We start from the raw sequence: 17796 nt of genomic DNA, 5'->3' as shown, positions 1-17796 counted from the left end.
GACAATTCCATGCATCCCTGGGTCTCCAGCATAAAGCCCAGGTACTGCCAAACTAACTTTCCGGGGTCTCCTCTGCAGCTACTGCTGCTGCCAACCCCTCAGACAGGTTTCTGCCCCCCTGGGGCCTGGGCAGCCTGGTCCCAGGAAGGCAGAACAAAGGATTTCCTCTGAGAGAGGGTGTTACACCCTCTCCCTTTGGAAATAGGTGCGAAGGGCCTGGGAGGAGTAGCCTCTCCTGGCCTCTGGAAATGCTTTGAAGGGCACAGATAGTGCCCTCCTTGCATAAGCCAGTCTACACCGGTTCAGGGAGCCCCCAGCCCCTGCTCTGGTGCGAAACTGGACAAAGGAAAGGGGAGTGACCACTCCCCTTTCCATCACCACCCCAGGGGTGGTGCCCAGAGCTCCTCCAGTGTGTCCCAGACCTCTGCCATTTTGAATGCAGAGGTGTGAGGGCACAATGGAGACCTCTGAGTGGCCATTGCCAGCAGGTGACGTCAGAGACCCTTCCTGATAGGCTCTTACCTGGTTAGGTATCCAATCCTCCTCTGAGGGCCATTTAGCGTCTCTCCTGTGGGTTTCTCTTCAGATAACAAATGCAAGAGCTCACCAGAGTTCCTCTGCACTTCCCTCTTCGACTTCTGCCAAGGATCGACCGCTGACTGCTCCAGGACGCCCTCAAAACCGCAACAAAGTAGCAAGAAGACTACCAGCAACATTGTAGCGCCTCATCCTGCAGGCTTTCTCAACTGTTTCCTGGTGGTGCATGCTCTGAGGGCTGTCTGCCTTCACCCTGCACTGGAAGCCAAGAAGAAATCTCCCGTGGGTCAACGGAATCTTCCCCCTGCCAACTCAGGCACCAAACTTCTGAATCACCGGTCCTCGGGGTCCCCTCTCATCCTGACGAGCGCGGTCCCTGGAACACAGGAGCTGGGTCCAAGTGTCTTCGACAGTCCAGTGGCCCTTCTGTCCAAATTTGGTGGTGGTAAGTCCTTGCCTCCCAACGCCAGACAGTAATCCTCTGTACTGCGTGAACTGCAGCTGTTCGGGCTTCTGTACACTTTTGAAAGACTTCGTTTGTGCACAGCCTAGCCCAGGTCCCCAGCACTCCGACCTACATTGCCCAACTCGCTGAGTTGGACTCTGACGTCATGGGACCCTCCTTTGTTGCTCTGAGTCGACTGTCTTCCTCAGATCTTCTAAGTGCCTGTTCAGGTGCTTCTGCGGGTGCTGCCTGCTGCTGCGTGGGCTCTCTGTGTTGCTGAGCGCCCCCTCTGTCTCCTCCTCCAAGGGGCGACCTCGTGGTCCCTCCTGGGCCCTGGCAGCGCCCAAAATCCTCAACCACGACTCTTGCAGCTAGCAAGGCTTGTTTGCGGTCTTTCGGCGTGGAAACAACTCTGAATCCTCCAACACGCCGTGGGACATCTTCTGACCAAAGGAGAAGTTCCTGGCACCTTCCGTTGTTGCAGAATCTTTGGCTTCTTTCACCCGGAGGCAGCCCTTTTGCACCTTCATCCAGGGTTTAGTGGGATTCTGTCCCCCCCCCCCCCCCCGGACACTTGCGTGACTCTTGGACTTGGTCCCTTTCCTTTGCAGGTCCTCGGGTCCAGGAATCTGTCTTCAGTGTTTTGCAGTCAGTTGTTGTCCTTGCAGAATCCCCTATCTCGACATTACTGCCTTTCTGGGGGTAGTAGGGTAACTTTACTCCTACTTTTCAGGGTCTTGGGGTGGGGTATTTTGGACACCCTTAGTGTTTTCTTACACTCCCAGTGACCCTCTACACACTACACTAGGCCTGGGGTCCATTCGTGGTTCGCATTCCACTTATGGAGTATATGGTTTGTGTTGCCCCTATGCCTATTTCTCCCTATTGCATTCTATTGTGTTGTACACTGTTTGCACTACTTTTCTAACTGTTACTTACCTGATTTTGGTTTGTGTGTGTATATTTTGTGTATATTACTTACCTCCTAAGGGAGTATATCCTCTGAGATACTTTTGGCATATTGTCACTAAAATAAAGTACCTTTATTTTTTAGTAACTCTGAGTATTGTGTTTTCTTATGATATAGTGCTAAGTGATATAAGTGGTATAGTAGGAGCTTTGCATGTCTTCTAGTTCAGCCTAAGCTGCTCTGCTATAGCTACCTCTAGCAGCCTAAGCTGCTAGAACGTCTCTAATCTATTAATATGGGATAACTGGACCTAGCACAAGGTGTAAGTACCACAAGGTACCCACTATAAGCCAGGCCAGCCTCCTACACTATGGTAGCACTGCAAGGCCTCTCCAAGTTCTTTTAATGGAACGCTTCCAGTGGCAGATGGTGACATTTGAAAGTGGTGGGGTGTAAAAGCTGGGGGGATGTGTTTTATTAAGCGACCAGTGTGTGTGAGCTCAGCCGTCATATGAGGGTGGCAGAACAAATTCTGAAGAAAGAGTAGTAAATGGTGCATTTTAAGGCAAATGTCAATAAGGAATTTTTGAAACTTTAGTCAGTTTTACAAAGCACAGACCTTGCCCAGGATATAACTTATGTCCTTGAGCAAGACTTGCGCTATGTAAAAATCCAAAATAAAATGTGATTTATACATAACAGCGCTTTTCATGGCAAGAAACACAGCCTGCAGTGCCAGGAAGTTTGCTGGATGATGAGCAGAGGCCAGGATTCGAACCCAGTTCCACAATGCACATGGTCGCAATACTTGATTTCAACCAGTGATTTTCAGTGCTCGGCACCAGCACATGGTGGCGCTGGCTGTGCATGGCCAGCAGCAGTAGCCGTGCTGCCACATTGACTCCCATGAAAGCTCAACTTGTTTGGGCTCAAGAAATGTGTAGAATAGAAGATTTGTTTATGTTTATGAGTCGGACCAGCAAAGGATCTGATCAAATGTGGATCACTGAGCGCAAATATTCTATTTTCAGACACACTAGAGCTTCTCAAAGTGGAGTTTCTCAACACACAAACACTACACAAAACACAGATAAACTGCCTGATGTTCCTTCTGACTGGTAGAAACAGGATTTGCATGCATGTCTTTGATTAATGGGAGTCTTAGCAGAAGAGTGATCTTGTGACTTCAAATAACTTAAGATACTTCTGCACATGTATGTGTTGTATGCTAAAGATCAGTCAGTGAAGCTTAAAGCAAGAGCTGTGCAAGATCTGTGCCTTTTAGAATTGCTTTACTAATAAGAATTCATTACTATCTAAAGCTACCCTTTTGTTTAGCAAACTTAGATTAACTAAAGATTGCTGAAATAGAAAAAAAAACAAGAGGGTTTTGAATCTATGCCTTGCCTTTTTGCATGCAGCTCTTTTATGCTAGCTCATAGCTTGGAGAGAATGTAGCATAATGGTCAGAGCTGCTGACTGTGTAAAAAGTTTTGAGTCTTGGCGGCAGCTCAACATCCTGTGATTCTGGGCAAATCACTTCGGGTGTATTTATTGAATTGTCACACAGCACAGCAAGGTGACTTGCTGTGCTGTGTGACAGGAAAAGGGCAGGAATTCACAGTATTTAACATAATATGGTACATTCCTGCTTTTTTCCTGCGGTGGCGCTCAATGTGCTTAGTAGCACCAAAGCAGACAGCCTTGCACTTGGTGCATGGATGCCTGCGTAATAAGCAGGATTGATTTTGTGCAGGAAGGGGCACCTTCCTGCACAAAACAATCCCCTGAGGCATTTTCCTCTTTCTATGTGTGCTGCAGAAAACTTATGAGCTACAAGTAACAAAACGATTGATGTGACAAAACCAGTAACTTAAAATACAACTCTGTTATCTGCATGGCACACATTGTGCTTTGCAGTAGATACATTAACCCCTTTACACCTCTTTAAAATGAGCCAAACTGCACCAAAGAAAACTCCGATCTCTCCAGCAGATATTCATCAGCCGCATTACGTTGACATTTCTATTATTGAATGGGAACATAAGAAATTCTGAAACATCAGTGAGTTAAAGGCATCTGTACCAAACTGCAGCCACCCACCCTGCTCTGTGTCCTAAAGCAGGCAGTGATCGTCAGCATTGGAGCTGAATAAGTTAGGCGTTACCCTAAAGTAGGCTACCGCAACCCACAAGCACACTTAGGGGCAAATTTAAGAGCCCCCTGGCGCCTCCTTTCACCACATTAGCGTCATTTTTTATTTTACGCTAATGTGGCCCAATGAGGCCAAAAATCGCTGCACCAAATTTACAAAGTGGTGCAATGCATGTATTACACTGCTTTGTACTCCTTTGCGCTGCATTATGCCTGTGCCAGGCATAATATATGCACAGGGGCATTCCCCCGATAGGGGGGCTGAAAAAATAGCCTGTGCCAGGCATAATGTATGCACAAGTGCATTCCCCGGTTAGGAGGGCAGAAAAAATGTAGCAAAGAAATCTAATAGCAGCTGTTAAAATGAGCAGAATAGCTCATAGCAGCCGATAAAAAGAAGCACACCATTGGTTTCAGTGGGCTTCTGGGTGCTTTGCAGGATTAGAGTCAGAATTGTATACAACAGTGGTGGCCGTCAGCTTTGGGAGGGGGGGCGGGCGGGGCACACACACACACACACACACACACACACACACACACACACTCATTCTTTCACACACAGACACGCATGCACGCTCATCCATTAAAAACACTCATTCCATTCAAACATGCACGCACGCACCAAACATTGATTTTACAAGATCACACACATTCATTCTTTCACACACACACGCACATCCATTAACAACACTCATAACACTCAAACATGCACGTGCGCACCAAACATTCAATGTAAAACATAACATACACACACACACACACACACACCTTTAGCCTCCAGGTCCCAGGAGGGTTGGGACTGCTGCCTTCCCTCATTGGCTGACCTAAGGTCAGCCAATGAGGGAAGGCAGCAGTCCCAGCCTCATCACAGAGTGGGATGGGGTCAGTGAGACTGCTGACCCCACCCCACTCTGTGACGAAGTGTCACTGATTGACACTCGCCCTGGGCTCTTCAGGGCATAAACCTGAAGCGCCCAGGGAGAGTGTCAATTGGTGACTCTTTCCTCGTCACCCAGGGGAGGGCCTCGAGGCACCTTTACTGGGCCGAGGAGGTCACGCCCATAGGAGCTGTGATCTCCTCAGCCCAGCAAAGTTCAGCTCAGGCAGCAAGGAGTCTGCGCAAATCGCGCATGTCTGCTCCTGGCTGCCTGACCTGAACATGAAGAGTGTCTGTCAGGCTGACCTTTGTTCAGCCTGACAGACACTCTTCATGGGGTGGGGGGACGTGGCCCCTCCGCCCTAAAGGACGGGCCGCCACTGGTATACAATAATCCTGCAAAGCGCTGAACTAGCCTAAAAAATTCTCACACTATTTCCCTAATTACCGCCATGGTGTGCTGTATATTAAATACAGCGCACACATGGTGGCGTTAGGGGAGGCACCACTTTTTTTTTTTAATCAGGCCCTTAGAGTTTGGAGAGGTGCGACACTGGTTTGTCACAGCACGCTAGAGCAGCAGTAGCACGTTTTCACTTTTTTTTTTGTCTTTTCCTAGATTAGAGTAATACGAAATGTGAGAAATTGCACAAACAGGTATTTGCCAATGTTATTATTTGCTCTTTTTTTTCTCTCTGCGGCTCCCGCCATCAACTAGGCATTTATCATCCTTTAATGACCCCTCCAGGTAAGGAGCGCAGGAAGGAATGTGAACTAATTACTCGTGAGAATTCATACTGAAGGTGCAGAGAAGAGACATACTGAGGACACAGAGTTCACTGGCAGAATGCTAAAGGACCAGCCGACCTAACATATTTTACATTTACTCTGCTGTGGTATGAAGCATTATTTTCTCTGTGGGGTGCACATACCTGCCCCTCTCTTTGTGCTGAGGCAGGGCTAGTCGTAGTGGGCCATGCTTGGCGTCCAGACACGGGCAAACAGTCTTTTGTGAAGCTTTGTAAAGTGCTCCAATAACTTCGGGTAGAGCTCATGCTGAATAAAACTGAAAACAAATAAAGGCCCATATTTATACTTTTTGACGCAAAACTGCGCCAACGCAGTTTTGCGTCATAAAAATTAGCGCCGGCTAACGCCATTCTGTTGAATGACGTTAGCCGGCGTTAGCTGCCGGCGCTGTCTGGTGTGCGTTAAAAAAAACGACGTACACCAGGCAGCGCCGGCGTAGGGGGGAAAATGGCGTATGGGCATCCACAAATGGTGCAAGTCAGGCTGAGGCAAAAAAATCGCCACAACCCGATTTGCGCCATTTTTTTACGACGCCCATCCCCCATTGAAATGACTCCTGTCTTAGCAAAGACAGGAGTCATGCCCCCTTGCCCAATGGCCATGCCCAGGGGACTTCTGTCCCCTGGGCATGGTCATTGGGCATAGTGGCAGGTAGGGGGGCACAAATCAGGCCCCCCTATGCCACAAAAAAAAAAAAAAAAACTTACCTGGACTTACCTTAATGTCCCTGGGGTGGGTCCCTCCATCCTTGGGTGTCCTCCTGGGGTGGGTAAGGGTGGCAGGGGGTGTCCCTGGGGGCAGGGGAGGGCACCTCTGGGCTCATTCTGAGCCCACGGGTCCCTTAACGCCTGCCCTGACCCAGGCGCTAAAATCCGGCGCTAATGCGGGTTTTTTAGACCCGCCCACTCCCGGGCGTGATTTTTGCCCAGGAGTATAAATCCGATGCATATGCATCGGAGTCATTTTTTAAGATGGGAACGCCTACCTTGCATATCATTAACGCAAGGAAGGTGTTCACGCAAAAAAATGACGCTAACTCCATGAACTTTGGCGCTAGACGCGTCTAACGCCAAAGTATAAATATGGAGTTAGTTTTGCGTCGAATTTGCGTCGAAAAAAACACGCAAATTCCTCGCAAACGGAGTATAAATATGCCCCAAAATGCATATGGGTAGGCAAGTGAGAGAGGGAATAAAGTGAGAGAGGAGGATAGTGAGTGAAAAGAAGACTGAGTGGGAGGAACCATAATGGAAAGGAGAGACTTGGGCCCATATTTATACTTTTTGACGCTAAACTGCGCTAACGCAGTTTAGCGTCAAAAAGTTTTGCGCCGGCTAACGCCATTCTGAAGCGCCATGCGGGCGCCGTATTTATTGAATGGCGTTAGCCGGCGCAAGCAGACCGGCGCTGCCTGGTGTGCGCGAGAAAAACCACGTACACCAGGCAGCGCCGGCGTAGGGGGAAAATGGCGCATGGGCGTCTTAAAATGGGGCAAGTCAGGTTACGTCGAAAAAATCGTCGTAACCCGACTTGCGCCATTTATTTTCGACGCCCATCCCCCATCAACATGACTCCTATCATTGTAAAGATAGGAGTCATGCCCCCTTGCCCAATGGCCATGCCCAGGGGACTTCTGTCCCCTGGGCATGGCCATTGGGCATAGTGGCATGTAGGGGGGCACAAATCAGGCCCCCCTATGCCAAAAAAAATTATTAAAAAAAAATAAAAAAATACTTACCTGAATGTCCCTGGGGTGGGTCCCTCCAGCCTTGGGTGTCCTCCTGGGGTGGGCAAGGGTGGCAGGGGGGGTCCCTGGGGGCAGGGGAGGGCACTCTGGGCTCATTTTGAGCCCACTTGTCCCTTAACCTTTTGAGCCCACTTGTCCCTTGCCTGACCCAGGCGTTAAAAAGCGGCGCAAATGCGCCGTTTTTAGCCACGCCCACTCCCGGGCGTCTCTTTTGCCCGGGAGTATAAATACCACGTAAAGGCCTGGGAGTCATTTTTTAGACGGGAACGCCTCCCTTGCATATCATTAACGCAAGGAAGGGGTTCACGCTAAAAAATGACGCACATTCCGGGAACTTTGGCGCTATTCGCCTCTAACGCCATAGTATAAATATGGCGTTAGTTGGCGTTAGTTTAGCGTCGAATTTGCGTCGAAAAAAACGACGCAAATTCGGCGCAAACGGAGTATAAATACGGCCCTTGGTGCCTAAACGAGCGGCCAGATGCACCTGCGCAATAAATATATATATATATATATATATATATATATATATATATATATATATATCCTGAATTCCAAATAGTGGGATGAAAGAAAGCTGCACACATTAGGCTTGCCAACTTATTCTCTCTGCTCACTGGGCTGCACTGGCGGACATTACGAACCCAGAGGTAACTCAGCCTCAAAGAAAACTGCTTAACTCCTCCCCCAAGCCCCAGCACACCGATCTGAAGATAATCAGCAGGTGTTGCAGGGTGAAAGTGAAGGGGCAGAGGTCACAGACACCCACTCTTACATTGTCCCAAACGGCCTGCCCCGCCTCCAGTCATCGAGATTAATGTAGGTCGCCCAACCCTGCCTTGAGCCATGTAAATAACACCCAAAATTAAAATCTGTTCCTGGCAGTAACGCCCACCAGTGTGTCGTCACTGCACAGGCTTATGCTTCTAAGGCGAGGTTTTCCTCTCCCAGCCAATGAACGGGCCCAAGGCCCATCATGTTCCCCCCCAAACAAAAACAACAATTTAGACAGTGTTGTTATCGAGCAGAAAGCACAATTTATTGCTAGCTGGTCGTGGTTCGTCTCTTTCCTTCTCCCCCAGGGTTGAAGGGCGACACCCCTCATGCCCATTAACACCAGCCATCCCTGAACGAGTTCACACGAGTGCCTGTTCTTTTTCAAGTACACAGAGCACCAACCAGACCTGTTATTATGCCTCTGCTGAATTTTACAGTCTGGCATCACATTCTATAGAGAACCAGGCAAAATGGTCCGAGATTCAAAGAGAACATCTCGTGTTTTCTCACTAGAATGTGGCAGTACATCAGAAGTGTAACTCATTCCTGAGGTTAAACGGAGGCTGCGCAGATGGGTCTGAAAGACATGCTGCTTTTCACAGCCAAGTAAGTTTAAAATTCTGGATGTGACCAAATCATACTCCTTCCTGTCAAAGGCATGGGACTAAGCGAAGAGTCAGGGGTTCACCTTGGATGATCCCGCAACTCTAGATAGATATTGTGGCTATTGTCGGTCCGTGGAAATGCAACAGAACAAGCCACCGTGATGGGCCAAAAAGAGACCAGACCACAGATGAAGGAGGGGGACTGGTTTCAGATATGGCAGTGCAGTAGGAATCAGAGGGGGCCCGACACCAGCTAGTGCCCCTTCCACCCCCACCCCCCTGTGACTCAGAAACTTCAACGACCAGGATAAACTGCATGTGGGATATCTCACAGCCTGACTCAAGTCCAAAACAGCAGACCACTCCCATGACTGCGGATTATAGTTAATGAAGACTTAAAGCATTTATACTCTACTTAGTATTGAATCAGAATGTTCTGTACTCCTCTTTACGAGGAGATTGGGAGTGTTTAACTATCACTCTCAAGTATTCTACATCAGTGCTGCATGAATCTTATTAAGATGGTGGCTGGCTGTCAGTGTGGAGAGCCCACTGTTGTAACACACCCTCTTCATTCTTGCGACGTATAAAATGGCACGAATACTCAAGTTGCTTAAAGTTTGAATGGATGGACCGTTAAATGGGTTTTGTCCTCATGTTGACTGTTGAGGTTTGTTCCTGCAAAGGGTGTTACATTTAGCTTGATGAGATCTAATTAGTGTGAGCAGTTGGTTCACAGAACAGCAGGCTTTGGATTGCAGAGCTGGCAAATGGTCCCGAAAAAAGCAATGACCTCAGTCATTCCCTTCCCCTGGGTTTCACAATCAACATGACTACTAAAAGTATGTACAACTTTATAACGTGGTACGTGCAGACATTGCTGCTCCTGCTAAGCAGTAGAATGTATTCATCCCTGAGAAGCAGACACTCGGCCTCCTTGCAAGAGACTTGTTTCTCTAACAGGAAGAATATTCATTTCTACAAGAAATGGAGAGGCCTTCTCTACTGACCAATGTTCTCTATCAACGCACAGGGAATACTAATTTAGATTGCATCCAGTGGTTCTTTTGTGACCTTCATTAAAAGCATTCACACTAAAGGTAGATGTGTTATAATATTCGGCACATTGGATCGGGAACCATTAGACTTATTGAGTAGGTTTGCTCCCAACCCTCATCATAAACTTTTTTTGATTACTTGTCACTTACACTCGGCCACAAGGTTGATATGCCTAGGCTGGTGGCACCAGTACAATGAGGATGGCTCTTAGGAAACTAAAACTTCTGCTTTAAGGGGGCAGATTGAGTGCCACAGACTATGAACTATTCTAGGTGGCACAGCTAGAGTTGCCCACCAGACTGTTCTTTAGGAGACAAACATAGAAGGTAGAGATCTTGGGTCAAGGGTGCTCTTGGAAACACTGCATGAAGTGGTGCTTGGTGACATTACAGCAGCCTCTGGTTGCAGCTCACTGGTCAGTACAATGCAATATTGCTGGCAGAGATGCCTGCAGTACTTCCAATCCATGAAGATCTGTGCACCAGAGATCCCAAAAGGGTGACTATCACACTTTCATGAAGTGATGATGTTGCACGACAGGCAGCCCCAACTCAATAATGGGGTCTGATGATCTGAATATGATACATTTGGCTTGTTTTCTGATGTTAGAGGCCCATATGAAATCCCAGCCAATAAATGTGTTACTTACTGCTCTTTATCAAAGGCTCCCCCCTGACATAGGAGATACGAACCAAGGATCTCTTTTATGAGGCCCTTGCAGCAAATTGCGCCACCAGAGCATCATTTTCTATGATGCTCTGGTAACACACCCTGCCAACCCATATTTACAAGCCCACGCAAAGCCACCTTGGGTGGCTTTTCATGGCCTTGTAAATATGGACCCCTTTCACGCATAGCACTGTGTGAAAGGGGCGTTTCATCGGTGTTGCTTGGGGTGTTCCTACAAAACAAAGATGGAACCTGAAGGATTCTGACTCATTCCCAGATTTATAAGGCTGGTAATGCATCAGATTCCTATGCCACCTCAGGGGTGACATAAGACTGACGCAATGGGGAGAATTATCTTTGCTTCTCCCCATTTTTCCTCTTTCTATGTGTGTTGCATTCTGCAGCACACATAGAAGGAGGAAAACACCTCTTGTAATTGTTTTTGTGCAGAATGGTGTCCCTTCCTGCACAAAAACAATCATCCCCGCAACGCATGCATCTTTGCAACTCGCAAAGGTGCCAGCATTGGCTCTAGGCAGCAATTTGTGCACCAGCGCAGGGGGAGAGGACAGAAATGCACCTTATCTTGGAGATATGGCGCATTTCTGCCCTTTCCTGCTGGCGCAGGGTGGCGCAGCAAGGCAGTTGCTGTGCCACCTGGCACCAGTGTCTCGTAAATGAGGCCCTAAGTGAGCTACAAACACTAGACACTTAATGTATTGTCTTAATGCACAAGGAGGTCAGGAAAACATTATGTCTATCATATTTAATTTCTGGAAGCATCTCAGATTGACATCAGAAGAGTGTGTGGCTCTGGGAATTTAAAACTACTGGAAAAGTCCCTACCTGGATTGGACAGTAGCTTTAGAACGTACTAAGCAAGTGTTGAGAAATTGTGGTTCAAATTAATTCAGTTTCTTGCATCTAGCTTATGTCATACCTAAGTGCATCGAAAAGATGTATAAAGGACGAGGTAGTACGTATTCCAGACGTAAATCTCCTGATGCAGATTTCTGTGCTTTTTTTGTTTTTGAATGCCCACAGATTAAAGAACGTTTGGGTAAAGTAGTATCCCCGGTTTCAGAACTCGCTTGTAAAATCCTTTTTATCCCAACCCGAATGTCTCTTATTAAGTCAGATGTTGAGAAATAACAAATTATTTAGGGGCATATTTATACTCCGTTTGCGCCGAATTTACGTCGTTATTTTCGACGCAAATTCGACGCAAAACTAACTCCATATTTATACTTTGGCGTTAGACGCGTCTAGCGCCAAAGTTCATGGAATTAGCGTCATTTTTTTGCGTGAACACCTTCCTTGCGTTAATGATATGCAAGGTAGGGGTTCCCGTCTTAAAAAATTACTGCGATGCTATTGCGTCGTATTTATACTCCCAGGCAAAAATGACGCCCGGGAGTGGGCGGGACTAAAAAACCCACATTAGCGCCGGATTTTAGCACCTGGGTCAGATCAGGCGTTAAGGGACCTGGGGGCTCAGAATGAGCCCAGAGGGGCCCTCCCAAGCCCCCAGGGACACCCCCTGCCACCCTTGCCCACCCCAGGAGGACACCCAAGGATGGAGGGACCCATCCCAGGGAAGAAAAGGTAAGTTGTGGTAAGTATTTTTTTTTTTTTTTTGTGGCATAGGGGGGCCTGATTTGTGCCCCCCTACATGCCACTATGCCCAATGACCATGCCCAGGGGACAGAAGTCCCCTGGGCATGGCCATTGGGCAAGGGGGCATGACTCCTGTCTTTGCTAAGACAGGAGTCATGTTAATGGGGGTTGGGCGCCCCAAAAAAAATGGCGCAAATCGGGTTAAGACGTTTTTTTTGCCTCAGCCTGACTTGCCCCATTTTAGGACGCCCAAACGGCATTTTTCCCTACGCTGGCGCTGCCTGGTGTACGTGGTTTTTTTTCACGCACACCAGGCAGCGCCGGTCGGCTAACGCCGGCTAACGCCATTCAATAAATACGGCGCCCGCATGGCGCTTCAGAATGGCGTTAGCCGGCGCTAATTTTTTGGGCGCAAAACTGCGTTAGCGCAGTTTTGCGTCAAAAAGTATAAATATGGCCCTTAGTGTGCTTGCTAACCAGGCATATTTTCAGGCCAAGAGACGTACTACCGTGCCTTGATCAGCACCACAGGTGTCACTATTGTTTTATCAAGATAGGCGGAATTGGAAAATGAAGCCTCGCCAAAATGTGAAATCTGAAGCACGTCCGTTGGGCAGTTGGACTAATATTCCTGCCACCGGGGCTCATGCAGAGTAATGATGACGCTTTGCCCAACTCTAAATAGAGCTGGTGAGTCGACCGTTTGGTGGACAATCAATCAGTTTTTCCAAAGCGCGGTTAATCACCCATGAGGGTCCCAAGGCGCTGGAGGGTGAGAGGGGCGGAACCTCATCCGAAGAGCCATGTCTTGACGTTCTTCCTGAAGATGGTGAGCTATGGGCTTTGTCTGAGGAATAGAGGCAGGTTGTTCAGCTCTTTGCTGAGATGTAGGTGAAGGATCGACCTCTGGCCAGAGCCAGTTGAGCGGAGCGGAGGGATCTGGCGGGGGTGTGGAAGGAGATCCAGTAGTTCAGGTAGGCCAGTCCGACGTTGTGTATGGCTTTGTACATGTGGGTGAGTCGCTTGAAGGTGGCTCGTTTTTCCATTGGAATTTAGGAATGCAGAGCAGATTAGAGATGGGAAAATAAGTAGAACCTAGTTTGAACACAGCTCTGTGACAGAAACAGGGCCTTAAAGGCCAATCTTGACTTCCTTTCTCCTCTAGAATTCATGAAAAACACTATCTTTAGGCAAAATACTTTTTGTCTGCTCGTTGAATATACAGGCAGATGGATAAAGGAGAAAGAGTGATAAATAGGGGGAAAACAGAGTTGTTGGTTGCCCAATGGCGGGGGGTGGATGGACGTCAATTCACCAAAATGCCAGCGGAAGTGACATCACACACTATTTCACCCTACGTTCATTCACACAGACACATGCTTACATTAAGACACATTCACTCATACACACACTCTTTTACATAAGCACACTGTCGCCTGCAAGCAAGCACACAATGTACATTTAAGTGTTTTTTTTTTTTTTTTTTTTTAACTTACCTCAACTGCCGAAGAGGATCATATTCCAGCTAACTGTACTCCATTTTTTATTGCACTAATAGTGAACAATATATTATTCACTATTAGTTTAATTAATGAAAAAAACGTATTGAAAACAAGGCAGTGGAACCCCCAAGCAACGTCCATAAGGCCAGCTGCCCCTGTGTTCCTGGCACTTCATTTTGCCTCCTCTGAGGTCAGGGGTCACAGATGCAGTGTCAGGGGTCGCGAGGGGCAAGCTGGGGGTCGCAGTTGCATCCCCTAAATGACGTGCATGAGAAGAAGGGCGGGTCTGGAAATGCAGCAGAAGTGCACCTATCATACTGCAGCACATGCGAACTCTTAAGTATGATGTAGTGTCTGCACCACAATGCCACATGCTCTAACTGAACTCGGCCTTCGTTGGCCCCAGAGGATAACCTATGCTTTAACACTGGCCCGTTCTACTGGCACCAAAGGAAATTCAAAGGGATTTCACTTGATTAAAGTAAGCTAGATGCAATAAAAAGAGCAGTATTTTTAACCCTTAACAGGCATGGTGATGCACAAGAGATCGTTTTATCTATGTAGGATTAGTTATATGAACTTTAAATAATTCCATAAGTGGCCGAAGACCTCTGCGTGATATGCGCAATATTAGAAAGTAAATATTTATTTATTGCATCAATTAATAAAAGTCACTCCCATATGATGTACACTGTCACAGAGGGCTTGCAGTTTTTATTTCTACTCAGTCAAGGGTGTTATCATCCAGAGAACGGAGCCATGGCTATTGAAATATCTGAATTGAGACAATGTGATACACAGAAATGAAATCAGAAACCTCTTCAGTCAAACCTCGAGTCCTTCTCCGCCCATGGATCCTCCTGTTTGGTAGTGAGCTAAAAAAAAAAAAAACATGTTTCTCTCCATTGTAGGGTCTATGAGCACATCAGCGACCTGAGTCTTTTCCTGTTCAACGATGCTCTGGTCCTAGCGGTCCGCAGTGTTTCCTCCACACCTTTCCAAAGGACCTCGCTTACATCCTACCAATTCTCGGCTTCCGTCGCCCTTCACCGACTGCTGCAAGAAGACATCCCGGATTCTAAATGTAGGCATTACACACAGATTACATTTCTTTGTTTTTTATTGTAAAATCGGAAATCTAAACCTGGCAAATATGTTCATTTGTGTACTTTAGTATATCGTTTAAAATCATTTTAAGGCAATGTTGTACATTAACCCTCCAGATTAGGACCAGGCTGAGTTCTTTCCACAAGTTATTTGCAGGTCACACATAGTGAAATTCTTGCATGGAAACAGCACAAATGACCATTTGTGCACTTCAGTAATTGGGTGAAAACGTGCACAAGGTTTATTTCATTTCCAACTCTGAGGCTCAAAATTGGAAAGAGGGCAAATTGAACAACCTCTAATTGCTGGATGCCCAATTTGCTACTGGGATTTCGATCGACTTGTGATCAGGTCCTACATTTTTTGATACTGATAAATGAATCTCGTGTAACAACAAGTTTATGTGCAACCTTTTGTGAATGAAAGAACCGCTGTTCCACACTCGGCTTATTCTGGGGTAGTCCCTGCCAATTCCAACTCCAGAAAGGAATTCACTCTTCCCCTTTATAGGAGTCAATTTCTGGCTATTGACAGGGTGGTAAAGGCCTTTGAAAAAATTCGTCAATATTCATAGCCAACAGTTTGTCATTGGGAGAAAACTTGCCATGGCATTCCGCAACTGAAAGCTCATTCAGACCCCTGGTAGAAGATTTACTCTCATATAATAGTATACTGAGCTAACATTAGACTGGGAAGTAAAACCATGTTTTGATAATGGCTTAGCTATTGTTAAAAAAAAAAAATATATATATATATACATGTATATTTGTGTATTTAAGCTATACTTAGATGAGCAAATAGCTTTGTAAATCGCGCCATGACTGTGCCAATTATTTACATGAAGATTTATTCTGCAGTACCCTCACCCTCCCATGGAAATCCTGCCAATCGTGATCTGGCACGTCACAGTGTTCCATTACTGGCTCCTTGTCATTATGGTGTACCCAGTAGAGGCCCTTTGAGTTCTTTGGCAGTGCCCACGCTCCTTTGTTTTTGGAGAAGTACTGGAGGGCGCCACTGGAAAAGAGCGTACAGTTCCCTTTCAGCCATTTAGTAATTTTGGAATATGAAATGTTATTACATGAAAGCACAACATTTTGGTGAAACATATGTAATCATTAATATTTCTTTCTTTCTTAGATGTCAAAAATGCCTTCATTTTGCAAGGCCCAAAGCGGAAATGGATTTGTTCTGTAGAGAACGAAGAAGATAAGTTTACCTGGCTGTCTGTCTCACAGAGTGCAATAAGTGCCAGTATTGCGAAAAAGTAGCACATTTATCAAACATCCCAATACTAGACTGTTTGTAGTAAACCGATGGGCATGATGTTAACAAAACAAGCTCTGCACATTGTGTTCCAACAATATGCATGTATTGTTTCTTTCCGGCACATGATTAACTATGCAATGGCGAGGAATCGCTCAGGGTTGTCCGTTCAGATGATAGTTGTTTTCTTTTGATTTATAAAAACGTTCTTTAAACGTGGATGTAGCATTTGTAGGGCTCCATATCCTGTGTAATTCTAATGCACATGTTTGCTTTGCCATTGCCAAGCCCTGGGATATTTGTCATGGTCACACATTTTACATCCCCTGGCCTTGTTGTGTATCATCATTTGAAATCCAAGTGCCATATCATTCTACAATTGCTTTCAGTGATTTAGTTGGGGCCCTCCATTCTCATTGCCAAATATACATGCATAGTAGTGATTCACAATGTACACGTACAGCTGTGCACCTGCGTTTCCAGTGTTACTTTAGAGGTGCTTAAGGAGAAGCGAACATCAGAAAAAGGTGGTGACAACACGACAACATGTCAGGACTTTATCTAGAGGACCGTGTACCGTTCAGATGGCTAAAATTAAAAATAAAAAGCGAGTGGTTTGAACCAAAAGCCCTTCGGGGAAATATGCTTACACGGTAGAGGAGGAGTGATAAGGGACGATGAAACAGCAACATTGGGAGAATGGACACAGTGGATGGATATTTTTCTGTGGCAAAATATTTCTAGAAAGAAGGGATATGAAACTGCAGAGAGAGCTGAAGACCGAAAATAACATCTCAATAGTACTGGTAGGGATAAAACACTAACATAACTTGGAACCCCCCTGCAATTGATACACGGTATATGGCAAACATTAGCACTAAAGAGAGCAATGGAAAAGCTAGAGTCCATGTGGGATCTCTGTGCTAAACAGGAAGAGGGGATAGGTCTGGTAGTCCTCAGCAACACATTACACATTTTAATGTATTTGAGATCACATCTGTTACTATAAAAGGCATCTTAAGTACTAAGTAGCTTAGGGTATGCATCTGGGGGCCAGTGCTTAATTTGAGGGGGGAAAAGTAATAAAACAAGTGCCCTGGCCCAGTTGTTTTTCTTAGGAGGGTGCTGGCCACCAGCACCGGTGTTGGTGTCAATATCCACCCCTTACAGCCACCACAGCTACAGTGGGTGCCACCCACCATCTTTTTCCTATCATCTGACCAACTGAAAGCAGTGAACGCAAGTGGAGTTTTAAACTGGTGCGACATTAATGCTTATCTCAAAGGGGACCAAGTGAGCCTGAATGTTTTTTATGTGATGGGGCCTTAGACGGGATTCCCCCCTATTAAAGGTTTGAAAAAAAGGTGCCAAATTTTGACATTTACAGCACAATTTTCAGATAAATGAACTAAAAACCCAGAGATTCTTAGGGGACACTAATGAAGTATTCCAATAATTCTGTGCCAGGTCAGCCCTTAAGAAGCCTTTGGAAAAACCTGTGACAAAATGGTGTACTTTTCACCCCAGGTTTCCTAAAAATGGCTAAAGAGCCATATCCATTACATACGGTTCAAAAATCTGATTATGCAGTTTCACATAGCCTGTAATACATAAAAATGCATATTGCATTTTTTTTTTTACTTTATAGGCTCACTTTGCCTCTTTTTTAAGTAGATGGTAAATATGTTTGGAAGTACCCGGGTGGAAAATAAAG

At 46.2% G+C, this 17796-nt stretch overlaps 1 protein-coding gene across 1 annotated transcript in view; it reads left to right on the top strand.

Moving 5' to 3' along the window:
• ECT2L (epithelial cell transforming 2 like) overlaps positions 1-16709 on the top strand; it is a 502849-nt gene extending 486140 nt beyond the window's left edge. Inside the window, exons 22-23 of the mRNA XM_069234316.1 lie at positions 14621-14793; positions 15957-16709. Coding sequence (XP_069090417.1) covers positions 14621-14793; positions 15957-16087 — 304 coding nt within the window. The 3' untranslated portion in view covers positions 16088-16709. The remainder of the gene's footprint in view (positions 1-14620; positions 14794-15956) is intronic.
• The last annotated feature ends 1087 nt before the right edge of the window (positions 16710-17796 follow it).

This window comes from Pleurodeles waltl, chromosome 5 (genome assembly GCF_031143425.1).
Source record: "Pleurodeles waltl isolate 20211129_DDA chromosome 5, aPleWal1.hap1.20221129, whole genome shotgun sequence".
NCBI lineage: Eukaryota > Metazoa > Chordata > Amphibia > Caudata > Salamandridae > Pleurodeles > Pleurodeles waltl.
The sequence above is the reverse complement of the archived record's forward strand: the minus strand, read 5'-3'. Positions and strand labels throughout refer to the sequence as shown.